Here is a 20,811-nt window from a genome sequence, read left to right on the forward strand (position 1 = left end):
GCGAGTTCCAGACCCCCACCACCCCTCTGGGTGAAATGGTTTTTCCCTCACATCCCCTCGAAACCTCCTGCCCCCCTCACCTTAAATCTCTGCCCCCTGCTCATTGATCCCTCCACCCAGGGGAAACGTTTCTTCCTGTCTCCTCTATCTGTGACCCTCATCATTTTATACATCTCAATCCTGCCCCCCACCCTCCTCAGCCTCCTCTGCTGCCGGGAAAACAACCCCAGTCTATCCAATCTTTCTTCACAGCTGAAACTCTGGTAGCCACAGTATTAATGTGGCTGGGCTCAGGTCAGTTTCTGATCAATGGGGACCCCCTGGATGTTGATTGTGGGGGATTCAGCGATGGTAACGCCATTGAATGTCAAGGGGCGATGGTTTGATTCTCTCTTGGAGTTGGTCATTGCCTGGCACTTGTGTGGCGTGAATCTAACTTGCCCCTTGTCAGCCCCGAGCCTGGATATTGTCCAGGTTTTGCTGCATTTGGACACGGACTGATTCAGTATCTGAGGAGTCGCGAATGGTGCTGAACATTGTGCAGTCATCCGCAAACACCCCCACTTCTGACCTTATGATGGAAGGGAGGTCATTGATGAAGCAGCTGGAGATGGTTGGGGCCTAGGACACTCCCCTGAGGAACCCCTGCAGTGATATCTTGTGAAGTGTTGGCTCGTGTAGACTTGAGAGACGAACAGACACTTCCAACACTGATGAAGGTCCAACTCAATTTTATTAACTAACTTCTAACTAACTAACACACGATGACTGTGGGTCTAAATGATGCTAATTTAAACTAGAGACCTAAGCCTGTCCGAACCAGTTGACTCTCTCAGCACGTGGTGTGAGTCTGTGCTGGGCTGGATGAGTTCTTGTTACGCTCAGAGGCAGCACCCAGAATGAGCGGGAACCGTGGTGCCCTCTGCCTTTACAGTGTGTGTATTCTAATTGGTGATTGGCTGCGGTGTTTGTACATGTTGATTGGTCCGTGTGTGTGTCCATCAGTGTGTGTCTGCACCGTGATATACTGGTGTATATTATGACATCCTGGAGCTGAGGTGATTGGCCTCCAACCACCACAACCATCTTCCTTTGTGCCGGGTATGACTCCAACCAGCGGAGAGTTTCCCCCCTGATTCCCATTGACTCCAGTTTAGCTCGGGCTCCTTGATGCCACACTCGGTCAAACGCTGCCTTGAGGTCAAAGGGCAGTCACTCTCACCTCACCTCGGGAGTTCAGCTCTTTTGTCCATGTTTAACCCAAGGCTGTAATGAGGTCAGGAGCTGAGTGACCCCTGGGCGGAACCCAAACTGAGTGTCCGTGAGCAGGTTATTGCTGAGTCAGTGCCGCTTGATAGCTCTGTTGATGACTCCTTCCATCACTTTGCTGATGAGGGAGAGCGGACGGATAGGGCGGTAATTGGCGGGGTTGGATTTGTCCTGTTTCCTCTGTAGAGGACTGACCTGAGGACGGCGCAGGACCCGAGTGGATTCCCGTGGGTAGGCGGGCTATGTAGCATGTGGGAGTCATTACCCAGCATCCCAATCAGACCGCGATGCCTGGACACACGCAGCAGCCGAGATCGGAACTACCAGGGGATGGGACACGGCCACGGAGGGTGGGTGTGTGCCACGGGGCGGTGACCAACACCCGGTCCAGTTGGCGTTACGAGCAGGTTTCCGGGTTTCAGGGTAGGGGGAGGGGGGCGTGGAGTGGGTGTTCTGAGTGGGAGGAGGATCAATGGAGGGTCCCGCGGTGGGAGCCACCCCTGTTTGTCAGTCGAACACCCTTTCCCAATGCCTGACCGATATTGAACGCTACGGCACGGATTTTGGTCTCAGCACAGGCCCTTGGGCCTGCTACTAGGCCGGGCGGCCTGCACCGGAGACGGCGGCAGCAGCAGCATCAGCTGATGCCCGAGGCGGCGGCCCATGTGCCGGACCCCGCCCCACAGCCTGAGGACCAGGCCGCCCATCAGGCCAGGGAGGGACCCAGGGGGGGAGTCCCGCCACGGCCCAGGGTGCACAGGCGTCGCTGGGGGTTCGCACTGTGCGTGCGGCAGGAGGCTCCGCCTCAACCAGGAGGCGGCACTGTGGCACACCCTGGCGGAGGAGGAGGAGGACACCCGCTCCCGTTGGCCGTCAGGGTCACCGCAGCCCTGAACGTTTACCCCTCGGGATCCTTCCAGGGCCTCGGGCGGGAACCTCGACATACACGTGTGGGTCCGCTTCCCGGGGAGCGTCCACGACAGCTACATCCTTCCCGGCCTCCTCGAGGACTCCCACCACACGCTGGGCGGCAAGACAACGGTCATCGGGGCTGCCGGTTCCCAGGAGCCAGCTGGGCCCAAGCTGAGCCTGGGGAAGAGGCCACCCAGTCAGGGTGCGGCCGCGACTTTCAGAGGCGGCACACGGTGCTCCCCCCCCCCCCCCCCCCCCCCCACCCCACAGCCAGGTGCCCCCCTCGCTGGCGGGGTACCGCACGGCCCACCCACGGGCCAGGTGGGCCTGGGCCTTCGCGTAGCCCGTCGGGCCTGGATGTGGACGCGGGCACTCGCCGTGTCTGCCCTTTACCCGCTGTGGCCAATGGATTGCGGGGCCCAGCCGGGAATGGTGGCCGTCTGCCTGGCCCGCGGCGGCCATGAGTCAGCACTAGGTGGAGCTGCGCAGGGAGGACCCTGCAGAACGTGGGCCTGCCCGGCGAGGCCGGAGAGCCGGCCGTCCAACAGGCCGAGGAGGAGGTGGGAAGGTGGCGCCACGTCAGGCCTCGCGTGCACCGGCAGCGTCTGTCGGATGAGGACCTGCCGGACCGGTGGGGGAGGACACCGTCTCCCAGTGGTCGTCAAGGTGACGGTCGCCCTGAACTTTGACCCCCATGGGGCCAGGTGGGGACCTGTCTGGGATATCGCTGACAAACATGCACAGATGCTTCCAGGCAGTAATGGCGGCCTGGATCGCACAATATATCAGCCACGATGTGGACCAAGCCAACCAGGTTTCCCGGGCAGCAGGATTCACCGCCGTGGCAGGCATGCCCCAGGTCCAGGGGCATGTTAGGGTGCGCCATTCATTAACGGAATGAGAGGCACCTTCGAGACGTCCCTTGCGTGAAGTGTTGGCTCAGGAGCGACAGGGGTTAGTCGCTAAGGTCGTGGCTAACGACGCCTGTCTGGAGCCCGCAGACCGGCGCGGAGAACCACGACAACAGCGCTCGCGCGGCGGCCAGGGGCGTGATCGAGCGGCCAATAAGCGTCCCGAAGATGTAGGCCCGAAGCCTGGCCCTCTCCAGTACAGGCGTCCCCCACGTCGCGGCGGGGCCTGCTGCGCCTTCCACAACATCGCGCAGACGAGGGGGAGGGGCGACGTGCCGCAGGGGGGAGGATGCACGAGGAGGGTGTGGCGAGGGTGGGCGGGGCGAGGAGCTCAGGCCTCCGCAGGCGGACGCAGGGCGCGCGTGCGCCTGGGCCGTCTAGCACGGGGAAACCTAATCGCCTCCAGGTTCGCCGACTAGGCAGGCTGGCCACAGTCCAGTCCCACCCCCACATGATGTAGCCATCTCAGATGGCCACCTGCAAAGGACCATGGGAATTATGGCCAACCTTGGACTCAGACACACTCAGAGCTTGTGTGTATTTGCAACCTAGATAGCTAGACATGATCAAAACCCCCGCTCGTTTGCTTTCTAATGGTCCATTTCCCCAGAACAAAAGAACTGTGCTCAGGTACCCGATACAGATACAGACTAATTGGCGTCACTCCCTTTACTCAGGGAGCCCAAACCGCCAAGGTCAATGACCGCTAAGGACACGCCCAGCCATCAAGGCACCCGCCCCTTTATTGGCCAAAATAGAAGGCAGTGATCGAAGCCTGTCCAATTATTGGGTCCAAAGCTTTTTTTTAAAATGTTTTTTATTGAGTTTTCATATTTTATATATGACAAATTACAAATTATTAGAGAGAAAAAAAAAAGAAAACACAAAAATTTAGCATGAATATTTACAGGTAAGCATCTTCATAACAACAATTGTGGCCGCCCCCTTTAGCCAGCATACATATTTTACATTCCCCATATGGCCTAGGCACATGTTTATAGGCATTTATATTATAGTTTGGTTTTGGGCCTTGGCTTGCCAGCAAACCCCCCTACCGAGCCCCTAGCCCCCCCCCCCCCCTCCCCCCGGCTACCTTCCCCCGATTCCCGTCCATTTCCCCCTGATTCTTGGCCACCCGACTATTCTTCCTCTTGTTCGTTGGCCACAAACAGGTCCCGGGACAGTCGCGTGAATGGCTCCCACGTTCTGTGGAAGCCGTCGTCCGACCCTCGGACGGCGAATTTGATTTTCTCCATTTGGAGAGATTCCGAGGAGGTCGGACAGCCAGTCTGCAGCTCTGGGCGGTGCTGCTGACCGCCAGCCAAACAGGATTCTACGGCGGGCGATCAGGGAGGCAAAGGCAAGGGCGTCCGCCCTCCTCCCCAGGAATAGATCTGGCTGGTCTGAAACCCCGAAGACCGCCACTATCGGGCATGGCTCCACCCTCACTCCCACCACTTTGGACATAGCCTCGAAGAAGGATGTCCAGTACTCCACAAGTCTGGGGCAAGACCAGAACATGTGGGCGTGGTTGGCCGGGCCTCTTTGGCACCGTTCACATCTGTCCTCCACCTCCGGGAAGAACCTACTCATACGGTTTCTCGTTAAGTGGGCTCTATGTACCACTTTTAGTTGCGACAGGCTGAGCCTTGCGCACGTGGAGGTGGAGTTGACCCTATGCAGTGCTTCACTCCAGAGTCCCCACCCTATCTCCATCCCCAGGTTGTCCTCCCATTTCCTTCTTGTTGCGTCCAGTACGGTGTCGTCCCTATCTACCAGTCGGCCTATTGGGTCCAAAGGTAAGGACCGCCCCAAAAGAGTGCGAAACCCCAGAGGGACAAAAAGAGACACAGCCATGTGCTCGGTCTCTCTTGGCCCCGGCCTATGCCAAAAACCAAGTGTGGCATCACGCCCAGAAGACAAGTTCAACGATCGCTACCAGATGGATGAGCCCAGCAGAAACAGAGCCACTTCCTCCACCCAGCCACGCAAGACCCGGACAGAGGCCTTGTCCATCTGCATCGAGCCGGCCGCCCTGAAGTTAAGTTCAGGTTATTGTAGTTGTTAGGTGTAGTTTAACTTGTAGTGTTTTACGTTGCATGTCGAAGTCATCCTTGTGTGTAAATAAAGTATCTTTGAACTTGAACTGACTAAGGGCAGCACGGTAGCATTGCGGACAGCACAATTGCTTCACAGCTCCAGGGTCCCAGGTTCGGTTCCCGGCTTGGGTCACTGTCTGTGAGGAGTCTGCACGTCCTCCCCGTGTGTGCGTGGGTTTCCTCCGGGTGCTCCGGTTTCCTCCCACAGTCCAAAGATGTGCAGGTTAGGTGGATTGGCCGTGATAAATTGCCCCTTAGTGTCCAAAATTGCCCTTAGTGTTGGGTGGGGTTACTGGGTTATGGGGATAAGGTGGAGGTGTTGACCTTGGGTAGGGTGCTCTTTCCAAGAGCCGGTGCAGACTCGATGGGCTGAATGGCCTCCTTCTACACTGTAAATTCTATGAACTGGTTGGTCTTTGATCGATATGCCTTGAGGTGGTATCATTTGATACCTGCCGACTCTGAAAAGCAATATTATCATTAATAACTGCCATATCTAGTTAATTTGGCAACCTAATTGGCGACGCTGATGGGGTAGTACGCCACTCATTAAAAAGAGCATCATTATTGGGGCAGCACGGTAGCATGGTGGTTAGCATAAATGCTTCACAGCTCCAGGGTCCCAGGTCCCAGGTTCGTTTCCCGGCTGGGTCACTGTCTGTGTGGAGTCTGCACGTCCTCCCCCTGTGTGCGTGGGTTTCCTCCGGGTGCTCCGGTTTCCTCCCACAGTCGAAAGATGTGCAGGTTAGGTTGATTGGCCGTGCTAAATTGCCCGTAGTGTCCTAAAAAAAGTAAGTTCAAGGGAGGGGTTACGGGTATAGGGTGGATACGTGGGTTTGAGTAGGGTGATCATGGCTCGGCACAACATCGAGGGCCGAAGGGCCTGTTCTGTGCTGTACTGTTCTATGTTCTATATGAGGCGCCCAGAATCATAACCGGGTGAAGTAATTATTTTACTTAATATACTATGCGGCCCTTTAAAATTGTGAATTTCTGAATGTGGCCCTTGCACGGAAAAGTTTGCCCACCCCTGCACTATCCACTGGATGTTTTTGATCCAATATGGCAAACGTTATACCCTTCTTGTGGTCAACGACAGGCCGTACTTTGCACAATGAGTTTTTAATCTGTCTTCGACACATGGCTGAGGAGATTATTTTGAAGTCATTGTGGTCGGCTTCAAATTAATAAACTCATTATATATCAGACGGTTTAGCGATTGCTGGCTCTGCTATCTTATCTCTCAAAGGCAACCAAACACATTAAACCGTTGCCAAGACCCAGATAACAGAAGAAGTCACAAAGTGACAGCTTCACACATTGATGGAGGAAATTCAAAATGGCCAGAACATTCCCCCCTTCGCCCCCCCCCCCCACCCCACCCCACGGAAATCGAGATGGAGGCCTCGAGAGAATCTCAAAATGGCCGCTCGAAGAATATAGGCCGCAGTGCCGATCTGGCCAAACTCTCGGAGGACCAGAGGCTGCTCTCCCCTTCGAGAGAGAGAGAGAGCTGATTGGTGGTGATTGAAACACGAGGCTCAGCACACCTCAGGCGAGAGTTGGGTTGAGAAGGTGGGGCCGACATGGATAAACTTGGTGGGTGCGGGGAATCGAGCCCGCGCTATTAGCAACGCTCCGCATCATTGAACCCGCTGTCCAGCCAACTGAGATAAAGTATCACCCAACAGTACTGACCCTCTGACAGTGCAGCACTCCCTCAGTACTGACCCTCTGACAGTGCAGCACTCCCTCAGTACTGACCCTCTGACAGTGCAGCACTCCCTCAGTACTGACCCTCTGACAGTGCAGCACTCCCTCAGTACTGACCCTCTGACAGTGCGGCACTCCCTCAGTACTGACCCTCTGACAGTGCGGCACTCCCTCAGTACTGACCCTCTGACAGTGCGGCACTCCCTCAGTACTGACCCTCTGACAGTGCGGCACTCCCTCAGTACTGACCCTCTGACAGTGCAGCACTCCCTCAGTACTGACCCTCTGACAGTGCAGCACTCCCTCAGTACTGACCCTCTGACAGTGCAGCACTCCCTCAGTACTGACCCTCTGACAGTGCAGCACTCCCTCAGTACTGACCCTCTGACAGTGCGGCACTCCCTCAGTACTGACCCTCTGACAGTGCAGCACTCCCTCAGTACTGACCCTCTGACAGTGCGGCACTCCCTCAGTACTGACCCTCTGACAGTGTAGGCACTCCCTCAGTACTGACCCTCTGACAGTGCAGCACTCCCTCAGTACTGACCCTCTGACAGTGCAGCACTCCCTCAGTACTGACCCTCTGACAGTGCGGCACTCCCTCAGTACTGACCCTCTGACAGTGCAGCACTCCCTCAGTACTGACCCTCTGACAGTGCAGCACTCCCTCAGTACTGACCCTCTGACAGTGCAGCACTCCCTCAGTACTGACCCTCTGACAGTGCAGCACTCCCTCAGTACTGACCCTCTGACAGTGCAGCACTCCCTCAGTACTGACCTTCTGACAGTGCCGCACTCCCTCAGTACTGACCCTCTGACAGTGCGGCACTCCCTCAGTACTGACCCTCTGACAGTGCGGCACTCCCTCAGTACTGACCGTCTGACAGTGCAGCACTCCCTCAGTACTGACCCTCTGACAGTGCGGCACTCCCTCAGTACTGACACTCTGACAGTGCAGCACTCCCTCAGTACTGACCCTCTGACAGTGCGGCACTCCCTCAGTACTGACCCTCTGACAGTGCGGCACTCCCTCAGTACTGACCGTCTGACAGTGCAGCACTCCCTCAGTACTGACCCTTTGACAGTGCGGCACTCCCTCAGTACTGACCCTCTGACAGTGCAGCACTCCCTCAGTACTGACCCTCTGACAGTGCGGCACTCCCTCAGTACTGACCCTCTGACAGTGCAGCACTCCCTCAGTACTGACCCTCTGACAGTGCAGCACTCCCTCAGTACTGACCCTCTGACAGTGCGGCACTCCCTCAGTACTGACCCTCTGACAGTGCGGCACTCCCCTCAGTACTGACCCTCTGACAGTGCAGCACTCCCTCAGTACTGACCCTCTGACAGTGCGGCACTCCCTCAGTACTGACCCTCTGACAGTGCGGCACTCCCTCAGTACTGACCCTCTGACAGTGCAGCATTCCCTCAGTACTGACCCTCTGACAGTGCAGCACTCCCTCAGTACTGACCCTCTGACAGTGCGGCACTCCCTCAGTACTGACCCTCTGACAGTGCAGCACTCCCTCAGTACTGACCCTCTGACAGTGCGGCACTCCCTCAGTACTGACCCTCTGACAATGCAGCACTCCCTCAGTACTGACCCTCTGACAGTGCAGCACTCCCTCAGTACTGACCCTCTGACAGTGCAGCACTCCCTCAGGTACTGACCCTCTGACAGTGCAGCACTCCCTCAGTACTGACCCTCTGACAGTGCAGCAGCTCCCTCAGTACTGACCCTCTGACAGTGCAGCGCTCCCACAGTACTGACCCTCTGACAGTGCGGCACTCCCTCAGTACTGACCCTCTGACAGTGCAGCACTCCCTCAGTACTGACCCTCTGACAGTGCGGCACTCCCTCAGTACTGACCCTCTGACAGATCAGCACTCCCTCAGTACTGACCCTCTGACAGTGCGGCACTCCCTCAGTACTGACCCTCTGACAGTGCGCACTCCCTCAGTACTGACCCTCTGACAGTGCAGCACTCCCTCAGTACTGACCCTCTGACAGTGCGTCACTCCCTCAGTACTGACCCTCTGACAGTGCGGCACTCCCTCAGTACTGACCCTCCTGACAGTGCAGCACTCCCTCAGTACTGACCCTCTGACAGTGTGGCACTCCCTCAGTACTGACCCTCTGACAGAGCAGCACTCCCTCAGTACTGACCCTCTGACAGTGCAGCACTCCCTCAGTACTGACCCTCTGACAGTGCAGCACTCCCTCAGTACTGACCCTCTGACAGTGCAGCACTCCCTCAGTACTGACCCTCTGACAGTGCAGCACTCCCTCAGTACTGACCCTCTGACAGTGCGGCACTCCCTCAGTACTGACCCTCCGACAGTGCAGCACTCCCTCAGTACTGACCCTCTGACAGTGCGGCACTCCCTCAGTACTGACCCTCTGACAGAGCAGCACTCCCTCAGTACTGACCCTCCGACAGTGCAGCACGCTCCTCCTCCTCCTGCCCCCCTCCTTGCCCCTCCAGCAGGGGAATTGCAGAATTCCGCCCTCAGCTATCATTCCGGAGAAGAACGAGTCAATTCTCTCCGGAGACCCAACCAATATTTCCCCCTCCACACGCTCCGGGTGAGTCTCACATTGCGGCCTACGAGATATTGCTGCGTCACAAAATGGCCGCCATGTTGCCATGACAACCGCGGGTCTGCTCGTTGCAGGTAGCTCATTGGCTGAGACGTTTCGTGGGACGGCCTGCGGAGTGAAAGGCGCCACGGAAATTCAGCCGCTTTGTTTAGGAGGTGATTATTTGCTTTGTCTCTCGACCACCCTGTGTTGATCCGAACGAGAGTTAAGGATTAATGTTTAACTCCACCACCACCCCTCCCCCCCCGGTCTCTGTGGGGATTTCCGAGGGGGACGAATGCCGCTGTCTCGGGGCACGGAGAGATTATCGATTAGAAAATGAGGAAGCTGTTTGCAAACGGTTTTCCTGATGCTGAAATAAAGATAAGAATTTGACCCCTGACTGTTCTTTTTCCCGCCTTCGATGTTGCGATGACCATCGGCTTCCTCAGCTCCCCCATTGGTCCCCGGATTGAAAGGGGTGGTCTGCGTTTGGTGGAGGAGGCGCCCTCGTTAAAGTATAAAGGAGCCAATCAGCTCCAGCGTCTGCTTAAGCTGCCGGCATCGGGCTGACAGACTCCGAGGGTGAGTGACCGACGTGGGCCACGTGCCAGAGGGTCAGTGCTGAGGGAGTGCTGCACTGTCAGAGGGTCAGTACTGAGGGAGTGCCGCACTGTCAGAGGGTCAGTACTGAGGGAGCGCTACACTGTCAGAGTGTCAGTACTGAGGGAGTGCTGCACTGTCAGAGGGTCTGTACCGAGGGAGTGCTGCATTGTCAGAGGGTCAGTACTGAGGGAATGCTGCACTGTCAGAGGGTCAGTACTGAGGGAGCGCTGCACTGTCAGAGGGTCAGTACTGAGGGAGCGCTGCACTGTCAGAGTGTCAGTACTGAGGGAGTGCTGCACTGTCAGAGGGTCAGTACTGAGGGAATGCTGCACTGTCAGAGGGTCAGTACTGAGGGAGCGCTGCACTGTCAGAGTGTCAGTACTGAGGGGGTGCTGCACTGTCAGAGGGTCAGTACTGAGGCAGTGCTGCACTGTCAGAGGGTCAGTACTGAGGGAGTGCCGCACTGTCAGAGGGTCAGTACTGAGGGAGTGCTCCACTGTCAGAAGGTCAGTACTGAGGGAGTGCTCCACTGTCAGAAGGTCAGTACTGAGGGAGTGCCGCACTGTCAGAGGGTCAGTACTGAGGGAGTGCTCCACTGTCAGAAGGTCAGTACTGAGGGAGTGCCGCACTGTCAGAGGGTCAGTACTGAGGGAGTGCTGCACTGTCAGAGGGTCAGTACTGAGGGAGTGCTCCACTGTCAGAAGGTCAGTACTGAGGGAGTGCCGCACTGTCAGAGGGTCAGTACTGAGGGAGTGCTGCACTGTCAGAGGGTCAGTACTGAGGGAGTGCTCCACTGTCAGAGGGTCAGTACTGAGGGAGTGCTGCGCTGTCAGAGGGTCAGTACTGAGGGAGTGCTGCACTGTCAGAGGGTCAGTACTGAGGGAGTGCTGCACTGTCAGAGGGTCAGTACTGAGGGAGTGCCGCACTGTCAGAGGGTCAGTACTGAGGGAGTGCTGCACTGTCAGAGGGTCAGTACTGAGGGAGTGCCGCACTGTCAGAGGGTCAGTACTGAGGGAGTGCTGCACTGTCAGAGGGTCAGTACTGAGGGAGTGCCGCACTGTCAGAGGGTCAGTACTGAGGGAGTGCTGCACTGTCAGAGGGTCAGTACTGAGGGAGTGCTGCACTGTCAGAGGGTCAGTACTGAGGGAGTGCTGCACTGTCAGAGGGTCAGTACTGAGGGAGTGCTGCTCTGTCAGAGGGTCAGTACTGAGGGAGTGCTGCACTGTCAGAGGGTCAGTACTGAGGGAGTGCTGCACTGTCAGAGGGTCAGTACTGAGGGAGTGCTGCACTGTCAGAGGGTCAGTACTGAGGGAGTGCCGCACTGTCAGAGGGTCAGTACTGAGGGAGTGCCGCACTGTCAGAGGGTCAGTACTGAGGGAGTGCCGCACTGTCAGAGGGTCAGTACTGAGGGAGTGCTGCTCTGTCAGAGGGTCAGTACTGAGGGAGTGCTGCACTGTCAGAGGGTCAGTACTGAGGGAGTGCTGCTCTGTCAGAGGGTCAGTACTGAGGGAGTGCTGCACTGTCGGACAGTGTGAGTGACTGTTGACGGGCTGTCTGGGATAGGGGGTGTGTGTGTAAGTTTGACGGACTCCCAGCTTCAGCTTCTCAATCTCCCCGCCTCACACCGAAAGAAATTAATATCAGCAGAGAAAACGATTTGGGGAAATTAAATTTGTCTTTTGCGTTTGACCCTGTGATTGCTGACCCAGCGGCTGCCAATACCAGTGAATCAGATTCCTTTTTTCTGAGATTGTTACCATCTTTGAATTTTACCCTTTCAAGTCAAATTGCTTGAATCTCCTTTGTACTTTCAGGAACCTAGTTCTTAAATTAATTCGGTCCTTAAGAGTAAATTGAGCCCTCCCATACTCCCAGTGTTAACAGAGCATGCAGCTACAACAGAGGGTTACGCTCCAACCCATGCTTCTTTGGGAACATAATGCTCGAATAGGAGTGTGCGACTGATGTATTTCCATAAGGTGTGACTTTTGCACGGGTAGCACAGTGGTTAGCACTCTTGCTTCACAGCATCAGGGTCCCAGGTTCGATTCCCGGCTTGGGTCACTGTCTGTGCGGAGTCTGCACGTTCTCCCCCCACGTGTCTGCGTGTGTTCCCTCCGGGGGCTCCGGTTTCCTCCCACAAGTCCCGAAAGACGTGCTTGTTAAGATGAATTGGACTTTCTGAATTCTCCCTCTGTGTACCCGAACAGGCGCCGGAATGTGGCGACTAGGGGATTTTCACAGTAACTTCATTGCAGTGTGAATGTAAGCCTACTTGTGACAAGAATAAAGATTATGATTATTATTAATGGGATTGAAGACGGATAAATATCCAGGGCAGGATAGTCTTCATCCCAGAGTAAGAAAGTGGCCCTAGAAATAGTCGATCCATTGGTGATCATTTTCCAAAATTACTTTGGACTCGGGAATGGTTCCTAAAGATTGGAGGGTAGCGAATGTAACCCCGCTATTTAAAAAAGAGAACGATGCACGGTCAATTGTACAAAGACTCAGATTGGGTACAACTGAGGCTTTATTGCAGTAAGATGCGTGGCCTCCTGCTGCAGCTGGCGAAATGGCTGCTGAATAGAGGACAGGCATATTTATACTCCTCTTCCTGGGCGGAGCCAGCAGGCAGGGGCTACCGGCGAACCGTAGTACAGGTCCTACCTTACATCACCTAATACAGGTGTAACCGTGGTTTACCACATTCACCCCCTGTTAAAGATTAGTCCGGCGGGGGTGGTGTAGAACTATATACAGTAGTGAAAATTATGTTTTATTAGAAAGGAGAGGGAAAAAAATGTCTTTTGAAGGTCCGGTGCCAGTTAGAACCGGTCTAGTGCCTTGACATTCCGCTGGGAGCGACATAACGGTGGCGGCGATGTCGACGCTGGCCTGATGTCGGGGACTCCGGGAGCGTGCCGAAATCCTCCTGCGTGGGCAGGGGAAGGAGGGATGGTCCTGGTGGGGTTAATGTTGGGAGCGCCGAGGGAGGGGAGGATGGCGCCTGGCCGGGGAAGTGTGTATGGGTGGAACCTGACGGTGCCAGGTCCCTGAGGGAGACAGTATCTTGCCGGCCGTCGGGGTACGCCACGTAGGCATACTGAGGGTTGGCATGGAGCAAGTGTACCCTGTCCAACAACGGGTCCGCCTTGTGGAGTCGGACGTGGCCTACGGAGCAGGGCCGGTCCTGGAGATGTGAGCCAAGTCGGGAGTGACACCCCGGATGTGGACTTCCTGGGGAAGGCAAAACAGGTGAAACAGTGTTTACCACAGGGAGGTAGAGAGAAAACCGGGAACAATAGACCAGTGAGTCCAACGTCGGTTGGGAAGTTGTTGGAGTCCATTATCAAGGATTTCATAGCACAGGATTTGGAAATCAGTGGTGTCATCAAACAAAGTCAGCATGGATTTACAAAAGGAAAATCATGCTCGACAAATTTACTGGAATTCTTTGAAGATGTAAAGAGTAGAGTTGACCAGGGAGAACCAGTGGATGTGGTTTATTGAGTCTTTCAGACGTCTTTCCACAAGGTCTCACACAGCAGATTTAAATGTAAAGTTAAAGCGCATGGGATTGTGGGTAGTGTCTCGAGATGGATCGACAGCTGGTTAGCACACAGGAAGCGAAACGTTGGAATAAATGGGTCTTTTTCCGATTGTCAGGCAGCGGCTAGTGGGGTACCGCGGGGATCCGTGCCAGGACCCCAACTCTTCACATTATATTTAATGATTGGGCTGCGCGGCGGTGCAGTGGGTTAGCGCTGCTGCCTCACGGCGCTGAGGTCCCGGGTTCGATCCCGGCCCTGGGTCACTGTCCGTGTGGAGTTTGCACATTCTCCCCGTGTGTGCGTGGGTTTCCCCACAATCCAAAGATGTGCAGGTTGGGTGGATTGGCCACGCTAAATTGCCCCTTAATTGGAAATGAATTGGGTGCTCTAAATTTATTTAAAAAAAATTATATATTAATGATTTGGACGAGGGAACTAAATGCCTCACGGTAGCATGGTGGTTAGCATCAATGCTTCACAGCTCCAGGGTCCCAGGTTCGATTCCCGGCTGGGTCACTGTCTGTGTGGAGTCTGCACGTCCTCCCCGTGTGTGCGTGGGTTTCTTCCGGGTGCTCCGGTTTCCTCCCACAGTCCAAAGATGTGCGGGTTAGGTGGATTGGCCATGCTAAATTGCCCGTAGTGTAAGGTTAATGGGGGGATTGTTGGGTTATGGGTATACGGGTTACGTGGGTATAAGTAGGGTGATCATTGTTCGGCACAACATCGAGGGCCGAAGGGCCTGTTCTGTGCTGTACTGTTCTATGTTCTATGTTCTATTATCTCCAACTTTGCAGATGTTACACAGTTGGGTGGGAGGGTGAACTGTGAGGAGGATGCAGAGATGTTTCAGCGGGATTTGGACAGGCTGAGTGAGTGGGCAAATGCGCGGCAGATACAGTACAATGTGGATAAATGTGAGGTTATCCACTTCGGTCACAAAGACAGGAAGCAGATTATTATTTGATTGGGTGTGAATTGAGAGAGGCGGATACTCAGCGAGACCTTGGTGTCCTCGTGCATCAGTCGCTGAAAGTAAGCGCGTAGGTACAGCAGGCGGCAAAGAAGGCAAATGGTGTGTTGGCCTTCAAAGCGAGAGGATTTGAGTGTAGGAGCAGGGATGTGTTGCTGCAATTGTATAGGGTGTTGGTGAGGCCACACCTGGAGCATTGTGAGCAGTACTGGTGTCCGTATCTGAGGAAGGATGTTGTTGCGATGGAGGGAGAGCAGCGAAGGTTTACCAGGCTGATTCCTGGGATGGCGGGACTGCCATATGAGGAGAGATTGAGTCGGTCAGGATTATATTCATTGGAGTTTAGAAGAGTGAGAGGGGATCTCATAGAAACTTATAAAATTCTGACAGGATTACCTGGAGTACTGCGAGCAGTTCTGGTCACCACATTATAGGAAGGATGTGGAAGCTTTGGAAAGGGTTCAGAGGAGATTTACTAGGATGTTGCCTGGTATGGAGGGAAGGTCTTACGAGGAAAGGCTCAGGGACTTGAGGTTGTTTTCGTTAGAGAGGAGAAGGCTGAGAGGTGACTTAATAGAGACATATAAGATAGTCAGAGGGTTAGATAGGGTGGACAGTGAGAGTCTCTTTCCTCGGATGGTGATGACCAACACGAGGGGACATAGCTTTAAATTGAGGGGTGGTAGATATAGGACAGATGTCAGAGGCAGTTTCTTACTCAGAGAGTAGTAGGGGTGTGGAACGCCCTGCCTGCAACAGTAGTAGACTCGCCAACTTTAAGGGCATTTAAGTGGTCACTGGATAGACATATGGATGAAAATGGAATAGTGTAGGTCAGATAGGCTTCAGATGGTTTCACAGGTCGGCGCAACATCGAGGGCCGAAGGGCCCGTACTGCGCTGTAATGTTCTATGTTCTATGTTCTATGATTAGACAGGGGAGATTCGGAAAGAATGTTCCCGATGGCGGGGGGGGAGTCCAGAACTAGGGGTCATAGTTTGAGGGTCAGGGGTTAACCTTTTTAGGACTGAGGTGAGGAGAAATTTCTTCACCCAGAGAGAGGGGTGACTCTGTGGAATTCGTCCACCACAGGAAGTAGTTGAGGTGAAAACGTTGTGTAATTTCAAGAAGGAATTAGATATAGCTCTTGGGGGTAAAGGGATTAAGGGATATGGGTGAAAAAAAAATGAAAGTCACTTATTGTCACGAGTAGGCTTCAAATGAAGTTACTGTGAAAAGCCCCTAGTCGCCACATTCCGGCGCCTGCTCGGGGAGGCTGTTACGGGAATTGAACCCGCGCTGCTGGCCTGCTTTCAAAGCCAGAGATTTAGCCCTGTGCTAAACAGCCCATGTATATAGAATGTATAGGGGCTGGTTTAGCTCACCAGGCTAAATCGCTGGCTTTTAAAGCAGACCAAGCAGGCCAGCAGCACGGTTCGATTCCCGTACCAGCCTCCCCGGACAGGCGCCGGAATGTGGCGACTAGGGGCTTTTCACAGTAACTTCATTGAAGCCTACTCGTGACAATAACAGATCCCATCATTCTACCGTGATCCATGTACCCATCCAATAGCCGCTTGAAAGTCCCTAAAGTTTCCGACTCAACTACTTCCACAGGACAGAGCCGTTCTGCAGCCTGTCTGTCCTAAATTTCTCTCACAGGAGAGCCATCTTGTCTTACCCATACAGCCCTGGGTCATGAGGAGTTAATCTTATCAGAATTTACAGAGGTCAGGCATATTGGAATAGCTTGGTCAGCTACATTGTACCAAGTAGTTAATAACTGAGTTCTGAGTTAATAAAGGTATTTTCTGTTTCCTCCGTGACTGCGTGGGTTTCCTCCGGGTGCTCCGGTTTCCTCCCACAGTCCAAAGATGTGCAGGTTGGGTGGATTGGCCATGAAAAATTGTCCAAAATTCTATGATTAACCTAGGACAAAAGTTCGGCGCAACATCGTGGGCCGAAGGGCCTGTTCTGTGCTGTATTTCTCTATAGTTGACCGATTTTCCCATCATGCCATTACTTAATTTGTACAAGTTCACATGGGGGGAAGGTGGAATCAGGGTATTGTATTTGATGATCAGCCATGATCATAATGAATTGCGGAGGAGGATCGAAGGTCTCTGAGTTAATAAAGGTATTTTCTGTTTCCTGTTCCCCCGCCAGGTTTTCCTCTCACACTGCCTTCGTGTGGAGCTCTCACCCCCCCCCCTCGCACAATGTTCCGCCTCGCTCTCGTCTTCCTTGCCCTCTCCTGCAGCCTCGTGCAGTCGGCCGTCGTTCGCAAGTTTGACATCGACTTCCAGGACGAAGCTGCGGTAAGTGTTCACGGCGGGAATTTCGGGGGAAGGGCCCCCAAGGCAAGGCCTGGAGTCCGACACGGGCCCGACGGGTCGATTGGCCGCCCCGCGGGCTGCAATGGCCCGTGGGCCCGTTCCGCATTAGCCGCCATCTGTCCCGAGGGGCCAGGGAACCGCTTTGGCGGTGCCCACCCCACCTGCAGGCCTCAAACCTTTTCCTGGCGAAAATCACGGGGCCTAATCGAGAGGCCTGCGGGCAAGTTTGAGCCCCCGATACCCCGGCCTTGCAGAGCCAGAGGATCCAGGCCTAAGTTAGGCCTAAGCGGGCTGTCCTTAAAGGGACAGCACACAGCAGGCCAAAAAACAGCCATCCACCGCTACCCTCTGTCTCCCATGACCGAGCCAGTTCGGTATCCATCTTGCCAGCTCACCTCTGATCCCGTGTGACCTGACAGCTTTGGTCTCCTTCCCTAAGGAAGGATATACTTGCCAAAGAGGGAGCGTATCGGAGGATCACCAGACTAATCCCTTGAGATGGCGGGAGTGACACGTGGAGACCGGTTGGGGAGGCGGGGCTCGAAGAACGTGAGGTGATCACGTCGAAATGTACAGAATCCTTTCATGGCGCGACAGGGTGGATGGAAGCTAAATTCTCGCCCGGCGTGAAGGTCAGGGTTCGTGAGGAAAGGAAGGATTCGGGCCTAGTGGGCAGGGGAATGCCATTGAGCTCTTCCCGCCCTTTTTCCTTCGCGAACGTTGGGGGTGTGTCTTTCACTGGGTCGCCCTCGCTCAGCCCTGAGCCAGAAGGTCACGGGTTCATGCACCCCCCCCCCCGCACAACTCAAATCCAGGCTGACCCTCCCAATGCGGCACTGAGGGTGGGATCGGTGGTCGTGGGGTGCGTTAGAGGCGGGGTGGGGGAGGATCTCTCCGATGTCCTGGGGCCAATATTTATCCCTCAACCAACATCGCTAAAAAATAAAAAATAAAACAATTGATCTGTGTCACGGTCAGATCGCTGGTTTGCGGGATCCTGCTGTGCTTAAATCGGCCACCGTGTTTCCTACATTGCAACCCCAGTGCAACCTCGGAGGGTGTAACTTCGCCGGCTGTGAGGCGCCGTGCGGAACCCTGACAGGCGCTACACAAATGCGATTCCATCTCCGTTTAATGCTTTGAACAAGATGGACGCTGAACAGAAAGAGGCCATTCGGCCCAGCCCAGTCTATGCTAGCGTGACCCTTGTCGATCCCAACCCTCTGGCGTCATGTACCCCAGCCCCCCGTCAGGCAGTTTGAACCATCTGAATATTAAACGCCCATCGACAAGATGGCGGAAATTAGCCTGAGGCGGTTTGACAGGAACTTGAGGGTCCCTTCCGAACGAGAGAATGGGTGGGGGCGCGGGGTGGGGGGGGGGGGGGGGGGAGGGGGAGGGGGGGGGAATTCTCCGACTGGGAACTGACTGGATTCTATTCCATTTCCCCCAATCGTAGCTGCGGTCCCAGTTCGAGGATTTCAAAGTGAAATACGACAAGGAATACGACGAGCAGGAAGGTAAGAGATGCGTCCACGCGATTCAGTCATCCGTCCCCATTGCCCAGGGAGTTTGATCCCTGCCCTCCGCTGGGCAAACTGATCCCCGGCATTCAGGGAAAGGGCAGCCCTCGTAGGCCTCACTGGGCCTGGGCGAACGGATCCCAGGCAGTCAGGGACAGCGTAGGCCTCACTGAGCCTGGGTGAGCGGATCCCAGGCAGTCAGGGGCAGCGCAGGTCCCGTAGGCCTCACTGAGCCTGGGTGAGCGGATCCCAGGCAGTCAGGGGCAGCGCAGGCCCCGTAGGCCTCACTGAACCTGGGCAAACTGATCCCAGGCAGTCAGGGACAGCGCAGCCCTCGTAGGCCTCACTGAGCCTGGGCAAACTGATTCCAGGCAGCCAGGGGCAGCGCAGGCCCCATAGGCCTCACTCAGCCTGGGCGAGCGGATTCCAGGCAGTCAGGGACAGCGTAGGCCTCACTGAGCCTGGGCGAGCGGATCCCAGGCAGTCAGGGGCAGCGTAGACCTCACTGAACCTGGGCAAACTGATCCCAGGCAGTCAGGGGCAGCGCAGTCTTCGTAGGCCTCACTGATGGCTCTGCCTGTGGTATATAGGTGGATGACCTCCGGCCCTGCCCCAGTTTGGGATCAGGGGTCAGGAAGCTTCCTGTTGAGCTCATTGGAGCCTGAGTTTCGTTCACTACTCGTCTTGTGTTAATTGATGGCAAGTGTTGTCGCAACTGTACAAGGCATTGACAAGTCCTCCCCTGAAGTATTGCGCACAGTTTTGGTCGCCTTATTTGAGGAAAGATGTACATCAGATGTACAAAGTGCTGAAGGAGGCCATTCGGCCCATCGAGTCTTCACCGACCCAGTTGAGCCCTCACTTCCACCCTATCCCCGTAGCCCAATAACCCCTCCTGGCCTTTTTTTTGTGGTCACTAAGGGCAATTTATCGCGGCCAATCCACCTAATCAAGGCAGCATGGTAGCACTGTGGGCAGCACAATCGCTTCACAGCTCCAGGGTCCCAGGTTCGATTCCGGCTTGGGTCACTGTCTGTGCGGAGTCTGCACATCCTCCCCGTGTCTGCGTGGGTTTCCTCCGGGTGCTCCGGTTTCCTCCCACAGTCCAAAGATGTGCAGGTTAGGTGGATTGGCCGTGCTAAATTGCCCCTTAGTGTCCAAAGATGTGCAGGTAAGGTGGATTGGCCGTGCTAAATTACCCCTTAGTGTCCAAAATTGCCCTTAGTGTTGGGTGGGGTTACTGGGTTATGGGAATAGGGTGGAGGTGTTGACCTTGGGTAGGGTGCTCTTTCCAAGAGCCGGTGCAGACTCGATGGGCCGAATGGCCTCCTTCTGCACTGTAAATGCTATGAACTTATCGCGGCCAATCCACCTAACCTGCACGTCTTTGGACTGTGGGAGGAAACCGGAGCACCCGGAGGAAACCGAGGCAGACACGGGGGGGGGGGGGGGGGGGGGGGGGAGAACGTGCAGACTCCGCACGGGCAGCCACCCAGCGGGGAATCGAACCAGGGACCCTGGAGCTGTGAAGCCACAGTGCTAGCCACTTGTGCTGCCCACTGCAGTGGCATTAGAGGCAGTTCAGAGAAGGTTCGCTCGGTTGAGCCCAGAGGTGAGGGGTTTGATGTATGAGGAGAGATTGAGCAGTTTAGGCCTGTACTCTCTCTCTCTCTCGAGTCTAGAAGAATGAGGGGGGGGGGGGAACAAATTGATGTGGATAAGATGATAAAAGGAGTGGATGAGGTAGACGTGGAGCGCGTGCTTCCTCCCGTGGGGCATTCGAGAACGAGAGTTTGAGGAGAAGGGGCGGCAGATGTAAAAACATAGATGAGGAGCAGTTACTCCTCTCAAGGGCTCCTGGATCTGTTGAATCCTCGACCTCAAGAGTTTGGTGGATGCCGGGACGCTCAACAAATTTAAGGAGGGGACGGATCGGTTTCTATTCAGAGGCTGGACGACGGCTCATGGGGGGGGGGGGGAGGCAGAGAGGTGGCGACGCCGCTGGGAGGAAATCAGCCACGATCGTGTCGAATGGCGGAGCGGGATCGAGGGGGGCTGAATGGCCCATTACCCGGCCAAACGGCGAATTGAAACGGTCCGTTCCGACGCATTTTTTTTTCTCTTCCATCTCTCCCGGTTAAAGAGGAGACCAGGTTCCAGATCTTTGTGGAAAACCTCAAGGAAGCCAAACGGATTCAGGAGAGGGACAGAGGCACGGCCGTCTACGGGGTCACCAAGTTCAGCGACTTGTCAGGTAAACGAGCGAACTGGGGGGGGGGGGGGGGGGGGGGGGGGGAGCTGCCGACCAACGTACGACTGTGCAACCTTCCATGTGCG

At 55.3% G+C, this 20,811-nt stretch overlaps 1 protein-coding gene across 1 annotated transcript in view; it reads left to right on the top strand.

The window, feature by feature from the left end:
* Positions 1–10,034: 10,034 nt before the first annotated feature.
* The window catches only part of LOC119958832 (cathepsin L-like), a 13,462-nt gene continuing 2,685 nt past the window's right edge, over positions 10,035–20,811 (top strand). The window contains exons 1-4 of the mRNA XM_038787336.1: positions 10,035–10,135; positions 16,782–16,933; positions 18,411–18,471; positions 20,618–20,728. Coding sequence (XP_038643264.1) covers positions 16,835–16,933; positions 18,411–18,471; positions 20,618–20,728 — 271 coding nt within the window. The 5' untranslated portion in view covers positions 10,035–10,135; positions 16,782–16,834. The remainder of the gene's footprint in view (positions 10,136–16,781; positions 16,934–18,410; positions 18,472–20,617; positions 20,729–20,811) is intronic.

Source organism: Scyliorhinus canicula, chromosome 31, assembly GCF_902713615.1.
Source record: "Scyliorhinus canicula chromosome 31, sScyCan1.1, whole genome shotgun sequence".
Classification (NCBI taxonomy): Eukaryota; Metazoa; Chordata; class Chondrichthyes; order Carcharhiniformes; family Scyliorhinidae; genus Scyliorhinus; species Scyliorhinus canicula.